This window comes from Lepidochelys kempii, chromosome 9, assembly GCF_965140265.1.
Source record: "Lepidochelys kempii isolate rLepKem1 chromosome 9, rLepKem1.hap2, whole genome shotgun sequence".
NCBI classification, from domain to species: domain Eukaryota; kingdom Metazoa; phylum Chordata; order Testudines; family Cheloniidae; genus Lepidochelys; species Lepidochelys kempii.
The window spans coordinates 41,418,393-41,438,046 of NC_133264.1; the positions used below are offsets into that span (position 1 = coordinate 41,418,393).

Consider the following 19,654-nt stretch of genomic DNA (forward strand, 5'->3'; position numbering starts at 1 on the left):
ATATATGGGATAAGTACAGTAGCCAAGAAAAGTGTCAGCTCTCATTCCTTGATGAGGGTGTGGGGCATTCCCTGGTGTTGGGGGTCTCCCTTGGCTTGTATGTGGGGGAATCTCCCCAGGGGCTTGGCTGTGATCCTCTGGCATGAGAGCTCTTTTGGTATGTGGTGGGGGTGGGGGGAGGTAACCCCTCTGGCTGCATATCTTGCTGTAGCAGTGGGTGTTCCCTGTAGGGATGGCTCCCTCCATAGCTGAATGTATGAGGGGGTTCACTGGGGGAAGTGTGGCATGTGTATGGAGAGGAGGGCTCCTGGGGGAAATGGGGTCACGGGGGGGGTTGTACAGGAGGAAGGGCTCCCAGGGGTAGGGGGGGTCGCCGGGGGCTGAGATGTGTAAACGTGTGAGTGAGGTCACGACATGGTTTTGAGGGGGGGCAGAGCGCCCCGGCGGGAGGTTAAGCAGCTCTCAGCGTTGCCCCCTCCCCCCCGGCTCCGGGCCCGCCCCGAGCCCCGCCTCTCAGCGGCCGGGCCGGAGGAAGGAGGCGGTGGCTGGGGGCGGGATCGTCCAACGCGGCTGACGCTGACCCCGAGTCCCCGCGCAGCGGGTAAGGGAGGAAAGGGATGGAGGCAGCCCCTGGGGCCTGGCTAGGCCCAGGCCGGGCTCCCCCGACCGGGCGGGCTCTCATGCGCGCCAGGTCCCGGGTGACCTGCCTGCCCGCGCTTGCTGCGGGCTGCACCCACCCGCCCAGCCCCTGTATGTGCCGGCGGCGGGGATGCGCCTATCTCCGCGCTGACAGGGCCCGAGCGCCTGCGGCCTCAGCGAGCTGCGACCCGCACCCCTGCGCCGCGGGCCCTGCCTAGGCGGGGGGCTGGTCAACGTCCGTTCAAAGTAACTTCCCGCCCGGGCCAGGCTCCGTTCCCGGCCAGCGGGACTCCGCCGCCCCGGCCAGGTGAACGCCAGGCTGCTCGGGCCGCCACAGCATCTTCCTGGAAATCTGCGTGCGCACAAATTGGGAAACTGGAAACAGCCCCACGCTGGGGTGGGGGCTATTTATGGGCATTATCCCCACACTTCACATGCTTCCTCCACAGTGGCCTGTCTGTACTGTCCGTTGTCCTTTGTAAAGCAGGTGATTGCAGTGTCCATGATGCGGTTGGCTGTAATCCATAGGTTACCTGGCATGGCGAAGCCTGGTGGGTTGCTCTGTAGGATCCGTGATCAGGTTTTGATTGTTGACCCTGCTGCTTTTCTTGCAGTCTCTGCCACTTGTGTTTTGGTGACGGTTTTGAGAGCTTTGGCCCCTAACTAAATGGGATTCCTGAAATTAAGGTGGCATCTTGGTGGGAGAGGGGGTGATTGGAGACTTTCATAGTACATGCATCCAGTGAAGTGTAGCTCACAAAAGCTTATGCTCAAATAAATTAGTTAGTCTCTAAGGTGCCACACATACTCCTTTTCTTTTTGTGGATACAGACTAACACGGCGGCTACTCTGAAATCTTTCATAGTCATGCAAGTCTGGGTTTGACCTCCAAATCACAGAACATCTACTGAATCCACTGTCTGTGTAAGATCCTTCTTTGGTGTTTTGATTCATTCCTTGTCACCAGAAGAGTGGATGACAAATCTGGTTATCTACCTTTAATGTTGCTTTTCAAATTTCCATATGAAAAAATAAGAGATGCTTCCTTTAAGTGTCTTTGTGTGCTGTATGGGCCTGTGTTTTATTTTTACAGAGAATAGGCAGGGATAACATGTAGCATTGTTGGATATGGATGGTGTCGGTTGATCTTTCTCTACCTGTCCGATCTGTGCTTAAACCAGAGGAGAAGGAAAAGGAGAGTAGTTCTAGGGGGGGAAAAGATGTATGTGTAAGAGAAGGTAAGGATGTATGTCTGATGAAGGAGTAGGTGTTTGGTCTGTGTTGCTGTTTAAATCTGTTTTGGATTTTCAAATGAAGGAAGATTAATTGAATTCTATGTACTGTAAAAGGCAATGTTTACTATCATTTTTGGTTGTAGTATCAATCAAATCTTCGCACCAAGATAAATGAACACAGGCCTTTAAATTAAACGAGTGTAGAGTATATTATATGGAGCTGCAAAATACAGCCAAAACATTTTCTTTAAAAAGGCACCTAAAATTAAAATCATGGACTGGCCTGGATAGCTGAGGATGGCTAGATACAATGTCAAAAAAGTAGGGCTTGGTAGCTGTCCACAAGAGAATGCCTGTGAAGAAGGGGGAAAAAAACAAAACAGATTGCTCAACTTTTCTGTTTTGATTTTCTTGCAATGTTTGGCTGTGCCTCCTTGCCTTCAGCTTTAAGAATGTCTGTTCTGTGAAGTACAACGATTTCTGCCTACTTTTACCACCAGTACTGATCCAGTGCTCAATTGTAGAAGAACATTGAATTGTGTGGGGTTCTGTCCTTTAGTGATTCAATAAGAGACAAAACAGAGACCCTGATTGCTTGTGGTCACTAAGTCCTCAATTCTCCAAACATGCATATGATTAAAGTTATTGACATGCCCAAGTGTTTACAGGATCAGAACCTACAGATCACATGGAACTTTTTATAAGAGTAGAGATGAAGACCTTAGTGTTTGGACCGAACTCCAACTTGGGTAATGACGTTCTTCACACTCAAATTTCCCCTGTAGTTACCACTGGATAATCAATTTTTGCTTAGTGTCCTATGTGGTTTTGTGTCTTTACTATGTGCTGTTAAATGACTACTGCATTCAACCCAAAGGGTGAGTAAAGTGAGCCTTATACACAGAGACTGTAAAATGCTCTGGGATCCTTCAGGATGAAAGGTGTTAATATAATTGTTACTACTTCAGAAATGAACCTGTTAGCAGTTTTTACTTCTAATTATTTTATTATTATTTGTATTGTGATAGCAGCTGGGAGCCTCATTGGACCAGGACCTTGTTGTTCTAGATGCTGTACAGACAAAAAGACAGTTCCTGCTCCAAAGAGCTTGCAATGTAACTATTGCTTATCCATAGTTAGGAGTGTTTTTAACTTTTTGTTAGACAGTTGTCTAGGCGGCAGGTAGAACAGATAGTAGAACCTCATTCTGGCTCCTATTTTTGGGGAGCAAGGGTAGTTTGAAAAATGAAAGTAAATGATTATTAAGCGCTGTTTTCCCTGCAATCTTTGTTTTTTCTTTTTTCTTTACTTTTCTAACAGTAAGTGAAAGCAAACACAACCAAGAATCAGAACTGGGAAAGTGAAGAGAAAGTCTTAAAGCTTCTTTCATTAAACAAGGGTACTCCACTAGGGAAGTAGATCTCATCATGGAATGGATCACCCAAACACCCCTGCGAGAACCGGCTTCCATACAGAAAAAGTAACCCAATTGATTGCACTCCCCTAGTTGTCTCCTTCCACCTCATACTAGAATGCTTTCAGGGTATCATTATGCAGTTACAACAACAACCCATACTTGAGGGTGATCACATCCTGAAAGAAATCTTTCTCAGCCTTCTTTCCCCTGCCCCCCATTTCTGCCTTCAAACAACCTCCCTCCCTCAGCTTTGCCAAGGTCATCATCAGAAGCAAGCTCTCCACAGATTAGGACACACTGACTCAAAGTGGTGCCAGAACAACAGATGCAAAACATGCAGACATAGCAATACTGCTATGATGATCAGTACCATTGCCACTCTCCCCAACACACCTTTCAAGATCCATGAGTCCTACACTTGTCTATCAGAACATGTGGTATATCTCATCCAGAACATCAAAAGCCACAACAACTTTGTGAGTGAAGCTAGACAATCACTGTGCTCTCAAATGAACTCATGAAAAAAATACATCCTATCACCTGTGAGCAAATCCTTTTCATGAAGTGATCACTTCATATCCTTTGAAGGTGAGAACTGAGAAGTTAGAAAGCTACACAATGCCTTCAAATGATGAGCCTGGAACTTAAATTCATTATGCTCCTGGACATTAAAAACCATGGACTTGACAGAGACAGGTTTTATAGCTCATTACAACACTGTACAACACGCCCTACCACCTGATAACCCTTAATTGCCCACTTCATTTTAAGTGGTCTCCTACCTACAGCATGTGTAGATCCCCTTATGCTTAAGAATCTGTCCCACCTTCTATTTAGTTTGGACACTTCGGTTACCTTTTCCGGACCTAAGGAAGAGCTCTGTGTAACTTGCAGTGTTGCCCATTCCACCAATATAAGTTGGTCCAATAAAAAACATCACCTCACCTACCTTGGTCTCACTGAGGAAACACTCAAAATAGTAGTGGGGGGTGGGAATTGAAGGTTGCATGACGTAACTACATAGCACGCAGTGGACAGAGAATGGACTGGGACTCAGAAAACTTGGGTTCTATTCCTGACTTGGCCTCTGGCGTGCTAGGTGACCACTCCACGGCTCAGTTTCCCCATCTGTAAAATGGTGATAAGGACTCCTTTGTAAAATGCTTTGAGATGTACTGATGAAAAGTGCTAGATGAGACGATATATTCAAACAGTATTGCATTTTTATAGTTTATATTATTAATATGTATCCCAATTAATTGAAAAAGTTTTAAATATTTAGCCTGGTATTTTAAAAGAAGATAAGGGAATTTTAAAATACAATGAGAGTTGGGAACCTAAATTCCTTAGGCTCTTTTGAAAATCCCAACCTTAATTATCTTAGTCAGCAGTCTGTGTGCAAATGAGCACACCGGACAGGCAAGCAAAATACGTTAGAACATAGATATGCCACCAAAGGGAATTTTTTTATGCCGAAATTGTTTTGAAGTCTCTGATCACTTTGATTATTATTTACTAGTTGAAATTCTAAACATATAGACTTGTGTGCATGAGGTGGGGGAAACAATTTAAACTGTTGATTTGAACAGCAGGCTTGATTTACAAAATACCTAGCCCTAGTGGGAAAACTTTTGCGTGTTTTATGTTTTTGCATGGTGCTCTGATTACCCAAAGTCTTAATCACAAATTTCCTTTTAATTGTGATATGTTACTTTCAGGGTCACCTAGGTGTTACTGAATTTTGCAATTTTGTTTAAAATAGCAACAATAATATGTACAATATTAGCTCAGACTCTCAAGTCTGGTATCCTGCCTCTGGCAGCAGCCAATACTTGAAACTTTAGAGAGTGATGAGAAAACCCATAATGCACTTAGCAAATTGTACAGTTCTGTATATGGGAGAATAATTCCTCCTTGGTCGCTAGTGGTGGTCAGTTTCCACCATGGAGCATTAGAATGATAACCTTTCTTAGATTATCTTTTTTCCATTCTGTTTGAATTCTTTATTTCAGTAGAAGACACCAATTATTTGACTGGGAGACTTTTTTTTAATGACTATACAGTAAATAGGCAAGACGTAGTTTCTCCCAGCAGAACAGGTGCGTTAGCATTATCTGATTTTTAAAGGCTGAGATGAATTGATCTCTCTTCTGTGTGTCCACTGTGTTCCTACCATCTATTATCATCCCTTTTTTTCCTTTTATTCCCCTTTTGGTCATCGTATTCAACTTATTCATAAGTGATCTGGAGAAAGGGGTAAACAGTGAGGTGGCAAAGTTTGCAGATGATACTAAACTGCTCAAGATAGTTAAGACCAAAGCAGACTGTGAAGAACTTCAAAAAGATCTCACAAAACTAAGTGATTGGGCAACAAACTGGCAAGTAAAATTTAATGTGGATAAATGTAAAGTAATGCACATTGGAAAAAATAACCCCAACTATACATACAATATGATGGGGGGCTAATTTAGCTACAACTAATCAGGAGAAAGTTCTTGGAGTCATCATGGATAGTTCTCTGAAGATGTCCACGGAGTGTGCAGCGGCAGTCAAAAAAGCAAACGGGATGATAGGAACCCTTAAAAAAGGGATTGAGAATAAGACAGAGAATATCTTATTGCCCTTATATAAATCCATGGTATGCCCACATCGTGAATACTGCATAGAGATGTGGTCTCCTCATCTCAAAAAAGATATATTGGCATTAGAAAAGGTTCAAAAGAGAGCAACTAAAAGACTGGGGTTTGGAATGGGTCCCATATCAGGAGAGATTAAAGAAGCTAGCACTTTTCATCTTGGAAAAGAGGAGACTTAAGGGGGGATATGATAGAGGTATATAAAATCATGAGTGGTGTGGAGAAAGTGAATAAGGCAAGTTATTTACTTGTTCCCATAATATAAGAACTAGGGGCCACCAAATGAAATTAATGGGTATCACATTAAAAACAAAAGGAAGTTCTTCACTCAGCGCACGTCAACCTGTGGAACTCCTTGCCTGAGGAGGTTGTGAAGGCTAGGACTATAACAGGGTTTAAAAGAGAACTGGATAAATTCATGGATGTTAAGTCCATTAATGGCTGTTAGCCAGGATGGGTAAGGAATGGTGTCCCTAACCTGTGTTTGTCAGAGGGTGGAGATGGATGGCAGAAGAGAGATCACTAGATCATTACCTGTTAAGTTCACTTCCTCTGGGGCACCTGGCATTGGCCACTGTCGGTAGACAGGATACTGGGCTGGATGGACCTTTGGTCTGACCCAGTATGGCTATTCTTATTCTTTTATCCATTTGTTGTTTCTTGTTGTATTCTTAGATTGTAAATTGTTTGGGGCAGCACATAGCACAGAGAGGCACTGGTCCATGACAGGAGCTTCCAGACACTTCAGTAATAGAAGCAATAAATAATAATAATAGGTATAAGACTTGATTTACCACAAAATATTCAGACGCTAATGCAATTGGCCTGTTTTTTCAGTGCCCCTCATGTTACTAATACTTTGCATAATATATTAATGTAATGCTTTCTTTTCCTATACAAGTGTTTGGTTACTACTGGCAATGCAGAGCTAGTTACCTATGTTCTTTCTAAGGAAGAAATTAGCAATTAAAATGACATCATGTTAATAAAACACCTGAAATGTAAAATGTGAGCAAACACTTATCACATTTTGAAACTGGAAAGTGAGTGAAGAAAGCACTGGGTTTTTAAAAAGTTTTGGAGTATAGCGTCCCCTACGAAAATCTGTTGGAAATCCTATGTGTTACTGTGGGATTTTTGTGTGTGTGCTGATAGGATGTGGAACGTTTGCATATGGTTTCCTTGTTGAGTGTTCTTCAGTAGAAATTCCTGCTGCTTGCATTAGGTTGCTCCATGTTGTAGCTAGATTCACAGGCAAAGCTGGTTTGGGTTAGCTGTTGTGCTGCTTTATCATTTTTTAAGGCATTATTTGTAAGTAGTTTGTGCTTTCATAACTAATTTTGGCTTTACTAGTGCTTAAAATGGGGGCAGGGAGAAAGGAAGAGGCACAAAGCATCACAGATCTAGCAAAGTGAATAAATAAACTCAAGCTTGTTACTGAAAGATACACTTTACACTCTGTTTTAACAAAAATGCTGCTTCCAGATTGGAATAACCCCTCCACTTTTTTCAGACCACTTTAAGTACTGGCTTTCACCCAGGGGTGCTGGAAGGGGGTAAGGGGGCACATGGCCCCATCAGTTTTTACTGGCCGTAACGGCAAGCAATGGGAGAAGGGGGCGTAGAGGAGTGAATGGGGAGCAGGGTCATGAGCGGAAGAGCGGGTGTGGGGAGAAAGGCCGCATGGGGGGGGGCATGGTTTGGGTGCTGGCACTCCCCCCACTTTTAGGGAGTTTCCGCCGCTCCTGCTTTCACCCCTAATAAATGAATTTTGCTAACTCTAAAAGAATTACAAGTTAGGCAATAGAACTGTTTTATTTCTGAACTGACCATTCTGGTGGAATTGTGGAGGTTTTTAAAATTGAGCTTCTAGTGGTTTGAAAATGGAGATGCTACTTTGGCTAAATTGGCTGATCACTTGGCCTGGGAATACTGGCATCGCAGATTAGTCATGCATGTAACCTTTTCCTCAACATTAATGATTGCTAATTGCAGGGCACTGTTCAATTGTGTGCAATGAACAAACTTACCTTTAGGAGTCAAGATAGATCTCTCATTCAGTACCCTCTGTGGGCTTTGTTCTCTAGTCCTTGTGCAGGCAAAACTAATGCTGCAGGATAGGGAGCTAAGTGAGAAGAATAGAAGCAGCTCTGGTTTAAGTGGGTGGGAATATCAGGAATTGTTGCATAAGCTGCAACTTGTGCACAGACTCCTAGCATGGTTTGTTTGATTGTTTGATTTCTGTGAGGCTTCAAGAACAGCACGGGGTCTGCCTATGGGCAATGCGTAGTGGGATCCAGGAGTAACCAAACTGCTTACATTGCCACCAAATGTGTAGATCATGGAAAGGCCCTTGTGGCTAGCCTCGTTTGACTCCTTTCGTAGGTAATTATGGGTTAGTGAATTTCCTCTAGTTTTGTTAAGTAGATAAAGAAGTGAAACTGTGTAAGTATACAGTAATACACAACATACTCAAATTATATTGCATTTTTATATTGTATATAATTACAATAAAAGGCATAATTTTAAAAAGTAACAATTTATTAGAGCAAATGTGTGAAGTGTTCCATATCTTTACTGAAGAAAAAGCAGAAAGACCTTGAGGAGTTCCTTTTTAACACTGAAAACATAAATAATATAAATGAATTGCGATAAGGGAAATATGATCTTGACAAAGGCCCTGACATTGCATATGCTTTGAAACATATTTAGTGCTATGCGCATAAGTTCCTTGAATTCAGTGGGGCTTCTCTTGTAAATAAAGCTGCCCACCGGCATAAGATTTTGCAGGATCAGGCCTGAAATCAGGAAATTCAGATACTTGCAACTGCAGCACCCTCAAGTGAGTGCACCTGTGCAGTCCCATTAATGGGATGCAGGGGTCTGTGCTGGAATATCCCACTGTGGATTTGGTAGTTAATTAATTTTTGATGAATTATTTAATGTGTGAATTTTTGTGAGCGAATACAATATAACTAACATGGATTAGTTTTAGTACATATATGTAATGATTTTACGAACCACATTGGCTGTTATGAGTTGCTTTGTCGCTGTGTAATGTCAATGAAAATTTGCCAGTTTGGTGACTTTGATGTTAGTTCTTTGCAATGGCATAAAGAGGATAAATAACTTAATTTTTTTAGGTTTCAGAGTAACAGCCATGTTAGTCTGTATTCGCAAAAAGAAAAGGAGTACTTGTGGCATCTTAGAGACTAACCAATTTATTTGAGCATGAGCTTTCGTGAGCTACAGCTCACGAAAGCTCATGCTCAAATAAATTGGTTAGTCTCTAAGATGCCACAAGAACTCCTTTTCTTTTAATTTTTTTAAAAATCCAGGTGTGGCTTGCATTTCAGAGGAGAAAAGTTTTTGATAAAAGGACAAAACAAATGTAAGTGACATTTTTAAATGTTTATTTCAGAAATGTAATAACAATGAACACTTCTCCAAGATTTAAATTTTCAAACTTAATTCAAGAAATTAATATATTTTTTCCTTGTTTTAGAGTTTAGCTAGTCTGGTATTTTTAAATTAAAAGAAAATAATGATGCCAAACTGAATTGAAATGATGCAAAGAAGGCACATTGATGCATCTGTGGCAGGGAATCTGCCTTTGATATATATAGCTTCTAATGGAGTCAGCTGAAGAGCAAAGTATAACAATGTGATTTGAAGGGGCGCCAGCTTGAAGGGAGAGCAGGCAATTCCAAAGTGGCTAGCTCCCTCTGTTAACACCTCAGGCATTTGAAATTCATGGTAGGGAGACCTATTGCAGTTTATCTGTAAGGCACCATACCCATTGATATGCTGCTGCCAGCTCCCGTTGGTTCAGAAAATTACTGCTTAGACCAAGAAAGGATATTTTAAAGCTTAAAGCCAAGAAAAATGGAGGGACCCCCCCCAATAAAGCTCCACCCCATCTTGTGTGCTGAGCAAGAAAGCTACTGTATTTACATAACAGATTTATTTTCAAGATGACAAAATCTGCATACCTGTCTCTGTCAGTCTCTGCATTTAAATGCCAGAGTTAACTCTCCACAGTTGAATGTGAAAAAGCCCAGATGATCCCTTGTGTTCTTATATGGTCACTGCTTTGGAGAAGACTAGGATCTGTCAGAATAAGAGGACCAGAGTTTTATCTGCAACTTATAAAAACTACGAATGGACTGTTATATGCCTTGACTATACGTGCAGGAGGTGGGGTCTGCTTTGTATTTTAATAGGTTAGGACTGATGATTGATTATTATATCCTCACCTGCAATGCATTTTTAAATAGAGGGCAAATGAAACTGGCAAATGAAATGAGGTGCACTTAAGTCACTGGCATTTCACAGAAGCATGGTCAGTTACGTGGCCCTGAAGTGGTTATATGTATGGTATCTTGAGAGTGTCTCTGTCTAATATTTATACCAGCCTTTCAAAATTCTGCTTGGCCAGGGTCAGTATTTTGTTGATGGACAAATAGAATATTCTGTACCACTGAAATAAACAAATATACCTCATCTATATAAAAAGAAAAGGAGTACTTGTGACACCTTAGAGACTAACCAATTTATTTGAGCATGAGCTTTCGTGAGCTACAGCTCACTTCATCGGATGAAGTGAGCTGTAGCATGCATCCGATGAAGTGAGCTGTAGCTCACGAAAGCTCATGCTCAAATAAATTGGTTAGTCTCTAAGGTGCCACAAGTACTCCTTTTCTTTTTGCGAATACAGACTAACACGGCTGTTACTCTGAAACCTCTCATCTATATAATTATTTATATTATGCTAATCACCAAGGTATCTAGGTGTGGATGCACTGGTAAATTTTCATAACAGTTATGCAGTACTGCTTTGGACAAAAGCACACGCTGGCAGGAATATATTAGCTTGAATATTTTTTGTTGTGGAGATTGTCCCATAATTTTATGGTATTAGGATGGGTTGATCACCAATTGGCAGTATTTTTAAGGGGGTTGTGTATATCAGGATTTTTAGTCAAATTTTCCTGTGAGGTTGTGGGAGGATCAATGAGATTTTATATTCTTTAGCCAACTTTATTGCCTAAAAACGTAGTTTGGGGACATATTACCTGCTGGTGTAAATCAGTGTAACTGAGCTGGCTTCAGTGAAGCTGCACTGATCTACACCATCTAAAGATTTGGCCCTTTAAGTTCATGAGGTAGGTTGTGATCTCACACCTGTACAAATCTAATTTTAGTGAAGTTACTCCAGATTTGCCCAGTGCAATACGATCAGAGTCCTGTCCTATGTCTCTAGAATTCAATTTTTTCTGGCTTGTCCAGAAAATTTAATGTAATGTAAGGGTCAAACTGGCCCTTACTGTGCAAGCATCAATGTCTTGTCCTTCAGTTTACTAACTTTACTGCATACTTGAAGGTTCATACATTAAACTGCACTTGCTCAGCACTGTATTGTACATTCCAATAATTAATGAGAAATGGGTTGAGTTACTGATTGTTTCAGCAGAATTTACTGTGATCATCTGTAACATCATCTATTATTGATGTATTGCAGGAATATAAGCAATACAAGAAGAACTCACATGGATTCCTTAATGAATGTTATAATCGTTGTTTTATCTTAAAAGCTATTTGATATGGAGAAAGTGTGTCCTCCACATTTCTAAAGATGTCAGCATATCTTGTTTGTGCAACCACATGCTTTACCAGATTTCTCAAAGTGACCCTCTCAACTTGTTCATGCGTAAATTTGACCTGCTGTACCACATCTCTTGAAGGATCCTGATGTGCTTTATGAACGTACAGCCTTGCCTATAGTGTAGCCACTTTTTGAGTGTAAGGTGGCATTTGGGGACAAGTGGCACACAGTGATAGAGAATAGGGAATTTTGGCAGAAAACATCAGGGAAAACCCCCTATGTTAAGTGCCATGGGATTTTTATTGGCAAACAGGACCTAATTGGCAAGGACTCATTCTAAAGAACTATGGGATGGAACTTAATCTATCTGCTGTAATCTAGTAAGGTGTGAACCTGTTGTTCAAGACAGTTTAGGTACTTCAAGCTTGATTCTTATGCCTGGTATACACTACGAGTTTGTCGGATTTAGCAGCGTTAAATCGAATTAAACCTGCACCCGTCCACACAACGAAGCCATTTTTTTCGACATAAAGGGCTTTTAAAACCGATTTCTGTACTCCTCCCCAACGAGGGGATTAGCGCTGAAATCGACATCGCCATTTTGAATTAGGGTTAGTGTGGATGCAATTCGAAGGTATTGGCCTCTGGGAGCTGTCCCACAGTGCACCATTGTAACCGCTCTGGACAGCGCTCTGAACTCGGATGCACTGGCCAGGTGTACAGGAAAAGCCCCGGGAACTTTTGAATCTCATTTCCTGTTTGGCCAGGCGAGCTCATCAGCACAGGTGACCATGCAGTCCTAGAATCGAAAAAGAGTTCCAGCATGGACTGAACAGGAGGTACTGGATCTGATCACTGTATGGGGAGAGGAATCTGTGCTATCAAGAAGATATGCTATGCCAAAACATTTCAAAAAATCTCTGAGGCCATGAGGGACAGAGGCTACAGCAGGGACGCAACACAGTTCCACGACATGAGCCTGCCCCAGTAACACCATGATCTCCAAATTGCTGGGTACCGCGGTTTTAGAGAAATCTGTGATCATGTCCTCATCACCGTGCTTCCGTCGCCTCCTCGCCTGTTTTTTCAGGTGCTGGTTCTGCATAAACTGCATGAAAGTTAACTTTCGTAGTGTAGACATGGCCTTAGAGCACTAAGTTATCTCCTCTGTCATGAAAGTTAACTGCTGCGGTGAGCTGAACGGGCTCCATGCTTGCTGTGCTATGGCATCTGCTTGGGCAATCCAGGGAAAAGGCGTGAATTGATTGTCTGCTGTTGCTTTCACGGAGGGAGGGTTGACTGACGACATTTACCTATAACCACTTGTGACAAATTTTTGGCCCCATCAGGCATTGGGAGCTCAGCCCAGAATTCCAATGGGCAGCGGGGACTGCGGGAACTGTGGGATAACTACCCACAGTGCACCGATCGGAATGTCGATGCTTGCCATGGTACTGTGGATACACACCGCCAAATTAATGTGCTTAGTGTGGATGTATGCACTCGACTTTATAGGTTTCAGAGTAACAGCCGTGTTAGTCTGTATTCGCAAAAAGAAAAGGAGTACTTGTGGCACCTTAGAGACTAACCAATTTATTTGAGCATAAGCTTTCATGAGCTACAGCTCACTTCTCAGATGAAGTGAGCTGTAGCTCATGAAAGCTTATGCTCAAATAAATTGGTTAGTCTCTAAGGTGCCACAAGTACTCCTTTTCTTTTCTCGACTTTATATAATCTGTTCCCAAAAATCGACTTCTGTAAAATCGGAGTACTTTCGTAGTGTGGAAATGGCCTTAGAGCACTAAGTCATCTCCTCTGTCATTAAAAACAACACCTGAACTTCAGCTGTTTGTTCTGCAGCAGCAAGCTAACAAAATCTCTGACCAGATCACTGCACTTACTCCGATTCATGATCCTTGAAGACCGATAACACAGAACCAGAAAGATATGTTGGCTTTATCTGATTAGAACCACAGCCAAAGTCAGTGCCCTCCCACCCACCTAAATTGATGGGGAAATTTTAAATATAAAATGTCTAAAGACATTTTTAACATTCTTTTTGTTAAAACCAAGCTAGAGCTAAGTGAAAAAATGAAAAAATTAACAGCTAAAAATGTGGGTAGTGTGTGCTAATCTCTGAAGTGGTTTATACCCCCAAAATTTTTTCCATTCCTCCTTACAAAATTTGACTTGCTCCTGCTGAATAACTATTTTTTATTTCAATTTTTTTTCTTATGCACACCATCATGATCTAATTGGGCAAGTAGATTTTGTGCCTGGGCTGGTAAATTTTCAGGATGGTTTTGCAAGGCTGCCCTACCTGCAAAGTAGTCCAAAAGAGTTACAGATAAATGTTAATTGTAACGAATCGTAACTTTTTGTGAAGTGATTTTTTGAACATCTGAATTGGAATACCCTGAAAAGCACATTTTTGAATGAGTATACAAAACCATTTACTGTGGCGATACTTGAGCCTGTATATAATAATGATCTCTTAGCAATATTGTTACTCTCAAGCTTGCATCCTTATTTTTCTCAGTAGTAAAATATAAAGGTGTTTTCATACTACAGAGCCAAATTATCAAAGCTATAATATCATAGACAATAAAGTACTTTAAAAAATCCTTTTAAACCTCAAACATGACATGCATATCTCTTCCTCTGATCTGTTGCTTTAATTACCCTTATTTCACAAATGCAGTAGAAATATTTTTTTCTAGCATTCCCAAGGCACTTTTTTTTTTTTTTTTACTAATGGGATTTCAGGCTCCGAGACCTTGTGATGCTTTGAGGCACACACATCTCCTATATATGATACCTGGGCAGTAAGCAGCTGAATGGGCTTATGCTCTGCTGTCTTGCAGTTTTTAAGCAATGTAGCAGCAAATAACTTTAAGCATATCAAGACGGTTTTGAAGCCCAGCAGTTATTTGAAAAAAGAACTACATGGGAATGTAACCTTATCTTAAATGATTGCCATTTTTGTCATGCAGCAGAGCAGAATTGAATCTGGTTTGCTGTGCGGTAATTGCACAATCATAAAATGCTACCATGCAACTTAATATTTCTGTTTCTTGCTGAATAAAATGGTCTGGCTAGCTGATCTGCAAATGCCAGGCTTTGTTGTTTGCGTTGCCTCTCACCTTTTAGCACCAACGGTTTAAAAGAAAAGTTTTTCCAGTGACAAGCCATAATTTAAAAAAATGATGGATGCGTAATAGAGTATAACAGCTAGAGATTTTTTTAGGACACATTTGAATAGTTCTGTTTCCCAAATTTACTGTAGAAAAATAGTAGAGTGAATCGACACTATATATTGCAATTCTGTAGTCATACCACCCTGTGCTCTGGTCCTATATGTTTTAACCAACTAATCAGGGCCATGCCGGGGTGCGTATTTGGATGGGAAACTAAGGGCATGGCTACACTTGTGAGTTAGAGTGCATTGAAGCAGCCCTGGGCACCCTAACTCACGACACGTCCACGCTGGCAAGGCACCTAGAGCTCCTGGTAATCCACCTCGATGAGAAGCATAATGCTTGCTGCACCCCGCTGGAGAGCCACAGCACCAGTGTGGATGCCTTGCTCTGTTAATGCACTCTAATCAACCTCCAGAAGTGTCCCACAATGCCTCTTCTAGCCACTCTGGTTATCACTTTGAACTCTTTTGCCCTGCCGTCAGGCGATCAACCGTCAGACCTGCCCTTTAAATTCTCTGGGAATTTTGAAAATCCCCTTCCTGTTTGCTGAGCAAGATTCTCAGCAAATATTTCCAGGTGACCATGCCTCCACGCACCAGGTAATCCCAGTATGGAGCAATAGCAAGGTGCTGGACCTCATCAGTGTTTGGTGGGGAGGAAGCTGTCCAGTCCCAGCTGTGCTTCAGCCGTAGGAATTATGATACCTTCGGGCAGATATCAAGGGCCAAGATGGAAAGGGGCCATGACCGGGATGCACAACAGTGCAGGGTTAAAGTGAAGGAGCTGCGGAATGTCTATCTAAAAGCCCGCAAGGCAAACCGCAGCTCCAGTGCTGCCCCTGTGACCTGCTCTTTCTGCAAAGAGCTGGAGGCAATACTTGGGGGCAACCCCACCTCCACCATGGACACTTCAGAGCCCAGTTCAACAAGGCAGAGGAGGAGGAGGAAAGTGGGAGTGAGGGTGCTGAGGAGGAGGCAGACACCCCGGCATCCAGGATGCATGCAGCCAGGAGCTGTTCTCAAGCCAGAAGGAAGGTAGGCAGTCGCAGCAGCTGGTGCCTGGGGAAGGATAAACACCAGAGGAGGTGCCTGGCAAGTGGCTTTTATTTTGGGAAGGAAGTTGTTCGGTGCAGGCTCTTGGGGCGAGGAGGGTTAGGGCTGGATGTGGAATAGAGTGTTGATGTGCTCTCTCACATTGTGGTAATCTGTCTCAGTGATCTCTTCAAAGGTCTCATGCAGAAGCTGGGCAACGTACTTGTGCAGATTCCTTGGGAGAGCTACTGTGCTCCTTGTCCCAGTCAAGCTTAACAGTCCACGCCACTGTGCCGTGTGGGGCGGGGGGACCATTGCTGCACACAGGCAATATGCAGGGCCAGGGCTGAAGCCGCATTGTAGTAGAAGACCCTCCCTTGCTTCCCAGGTCACCCTCAGCAGCGAGATATTTTCCAGGACGAACTCCTGTGGAAAATGTGGGTACAGTGTTCAGTTCAGCAGACCCCTGCAGCTGTTAGCTCTCCCCAAGGCATAGAGCCCCAGAGGACAGTATGGCAGTGAAACAGTCTGTCCCCCTTGACCCTGTGTTCTTACTCACCATTTGGGGCTCCTGTGGGTTATGTGGGCTCGCTTTGGGACAGACAAATTCTGCTTTTGGGTAGACTGTGCTTGTCTTTGGGTATGGGCGAATCATTGCTCTGTCTGGTGTGAACAATGCTGCGTCTGTTAAGTGTTGCATTTTGGGTTTACAGATGCAACCTTTAGATCTCGGCCATCCTTGTTCTTCCCGGCTGAAAGACTCCAAAGAATTAGGAAGAGGCCACGTAGAAGCAAAGAGGGCATGCTGCATGAAGTAATGCAGTAGTCTCTTAATGAAAATCAAAAAGTGCAGGAGTGGCAGGAGAGTGAAAGGAGGGTCCGCCAGCAGAATGCGGATCGCCGGCACCAAAGCATGGAGCAGCTGCTAAGCATTATGAAGTGCCAAGCGGACTCGATACAGGCACTCGTAGCAATGCAGGCAGAGCACTACCGCGTCCTCTCCCCCCCCCCCCCCCCATGCAGCCCTCTCTGGAACCACCTCTCAGGTAGTTAAAAGCAGCTATCAAATCCCCTCTCATTCTTCTCTTTTGCAGACTAAACAATCCCAGTTCCCTCAGCCTCTCCTCATAAGTCATGTGTTCCAGATCCCTAATCATTTGTTGCCCTTCGCTGGACTCTCTCCAATTTATCCACATCCTTCTTGTACGGCGGGGCCCAAAACTGGACACAGTACTCCAGATGAGGCCTCACCAATGTCGAATAGAGGGGAACGATCACGTCCCTTGATCTGCTCGCTATGCCCCTACTTATACATCCCAAAATGCCATTGGCCTTCTTGGCAACAAGGGCACACTGCTGACTCATATCCAGCTTCTCGTCCACTGTCACCCCTAGGTCCTTTTCTGCAGAACTGCTGCCTAGCCATTCGGTCCCTAGTCTGTAGCTGTGCATTAGGTTCTTCCATCCTAAGTGCAGGACCCTGCACTTATCCTTACTGAACCTCATCAGATTTCTTTTGGCCCAATCCTCCAATTTGTCTAGGTCCCTCTGTATCCTATCCCTGCCCTCCAGCGTATCAACCGCTCCTCCCAGTTTAGTATCATCCGCAAATTTGCTGAGAGTGCAATCCACACCATCCTCCAGATCATTTATGAAGATATTGAACAAAACCGGCCCCAGGACCGACCCCTGGGGCACTCCACTTGACACCGGCTGCCAACTAGACATGGAGCCATTGATCACTACCTGTTGAGCCCGACAATCTAGCCAACTTTCTACCCACCTTATAGTGCATTCATCCAGCCCATACTTCTTTAACTTGCTGACAAGAATACTGTGGGAGACAGTGTCAAAAGCTTTGCTAAAGTCAAGAAACAATACATCCACTGCTTTCCCTTCATCCACAGAACCAGTAATATCATCATAGAAGGCGATTAGATTAGTCACCTTCCCTTGGTGAATCCATGCTGACTCTTCCTGATCACTTTCCTCTCATGTAAGTGCTTCAGGATTGATTCCTTGAGGACCTGCTCCATGATTTTTCCGGGGACTGAGGTGAGGCTGACTGGCCTGTAGTTCCCAGGATCCTCCTTCTTTAAAGATTGGCACTACATTAGCCTTTTTCCAGTCATCTGGGACTTTCCTCCGTTCGCCACGAGTTTTCAAAGATAATGGCCAATGGCTCTGCAATCACAGCCGCCAATTCCTTTAGCACTCTCGGATGCAACTCGTCCGGCCCCATGGATTTGTGCACGTCCAGCTTTTCTAAATAGTCCCTAACAACCTCTTTCTCCACAGAGGGCTGGCCATCTACTCCCCATGTTGTGATGCCCAGCGCAGCAGTCTGGGAGCTGTCCTTGTTAGTGAAGACAGAGGCAAAAAAAGCAGAGAGCACATTAGCTTTTTCCACATCCTCTGTCACTAGGTTGCCTCCCTCATTCAGTAAGGGGCCCACACTTTCCTTGGCTTTCTTCTTGTTGCCAACATACCTGAAGAAACCCTTCTTGTTACTCTTGACATCTCTTGCTAGCTGCAGCTCCAGGTGCGATTTGGCCCTCCTGATTTCATTCCTACATGCCCGAGCAATATTTTTATACTCTTCCCTGGTCATATGTCCAACCTTCCACTTCTTGTGAGCTTCTTTTTTATGTTTAAGATCCGCTAGGATTTCACCGTTAAGCCAAGCTGGTCGCCTGCCATATTTACTGTTCTTTCGACTCATCGGGATGGTTTGTCCCTGTAACCTCAACAGGGATTCCTTGAAATACAGCCAACTCTCCTGGACTCCTTTCCCCTTCATGTTAGTCCCCCAGGGGATCCTACCCATCCGTTCCCTGAGGGAGTCGAAGTCTGCTTTCCTGAAGTCCAGGGTCCGTATCCTGCTGCTTACCTTTCTTCCCTGTGTCAGGATCCTGAACTCAACCAACTCATGGTCACTGCCTCCCAGATTCCCATCCACTTTTGCTTCCCCCACTAATTCTTCCTGGTTTGTGAGCAGCAGGTCAAGAAAAGCTCCCCCCCTAGTTGGCTCCTCTAGCACTTGCACCAGGAAATTGTCCCCTATGCTTTCCAAAAACTTCCTGGATTGTCTGTGCACCGCTGTGTTGCTCTCCCAGCAGATATCAGGAAGATTAAAGTCACCCATGAGAACCAGGGTGTGCGATCTAGTAGCTTCTGCGAGTTGCCGGAAGAAAGCCTCATCCCCCTGGTCCGGTGGTCTGTAGCAGACTCCCACCACTACATCACTCTTGTTGCTCACACTTCTAAACTTAATCCAGAGACACTCAGGTTTTTCTGCAGTTTCGTACCGGAGCTCTGAGCAGTCATACTGCTCCCTTACATACAGTGCTACTCCCCCACCTTTTCTGCCCTGCCTGTCCTTCCTGAACAGTTTATACCATCCATGACAGTACTCCAGTCAGAGTTATCCCACCAAGTCTTTGTTATTCCAATCAAGTCATAATTCCTTGACATCACCAGGACCTCCAGTTCTCCCTGCTTGTTTCCAAGGCTTTGTGCATTCGTATATAAGCACTTGAGAGAACCTGCTGATCGCCCCTCATTCTCAGTATGAGGCAGGAGCCGTCCCCTCCCAGACGTTCCCTGCCTGAACTTATGATCCATTTCCATTCAGGCCTAGAACCTTCTCAGTAGTTTCTAAAACAAGCACATTTGTTTTTCAGTTCTTTAGCTCCATCAGTACAGCTGACATACTCCCCGTTGGGGAAAAGGTAAATTGCCCAATCTTGCCTCGAATCTGGGAGATCAAATCCTTCCTTTTTATAATAGTAGTTAAAGTTAACATTTCCCTTGCATTTGATTCTCTCAGGAGCTTAGATGAAAAGGCAGTTAACACTCTTCATCCTGTTCCCTTTGCTATAACTCTGCTTG

General features: G+C 43.6%; 1 protein-coding gene across 7 annotated transcripts in view; it reads left to right on the forward strand.

Annotated features, from left to right (window-relative positions):
* The first annotated feature begins 465 nt into the window (after nt 1-465).
* Nucleotides 466-19,654, forward strand: part of NMNAT3 (nicotinamide nucleotide adenylyltransferase 3) — a 79,232-nt gene continuing 60,043 nt past the window's right edge. For 6 of the 7 annotated variants that reach the window (XR_012160809.1, XR_012160812.1, XR_012160810.1 and 3 more), the window contains exons 1-2: nt 466-601; nt 3,195-3,354. Coding sequence is in view for 1 of the 7 variants with exons in the window: in XM_073359985.1 (XP_073216086.1) it covers nt 3,302-3,354 (53 nt within the window). In the remaining 6 variants the exon portion in view is untranslated. The remainder of the gene's footprint in view (nt 602-3,194; nt 3,355-19,654) is intronic. The other variant, XM_073359987.1, reaches the window with a different exon arrangement.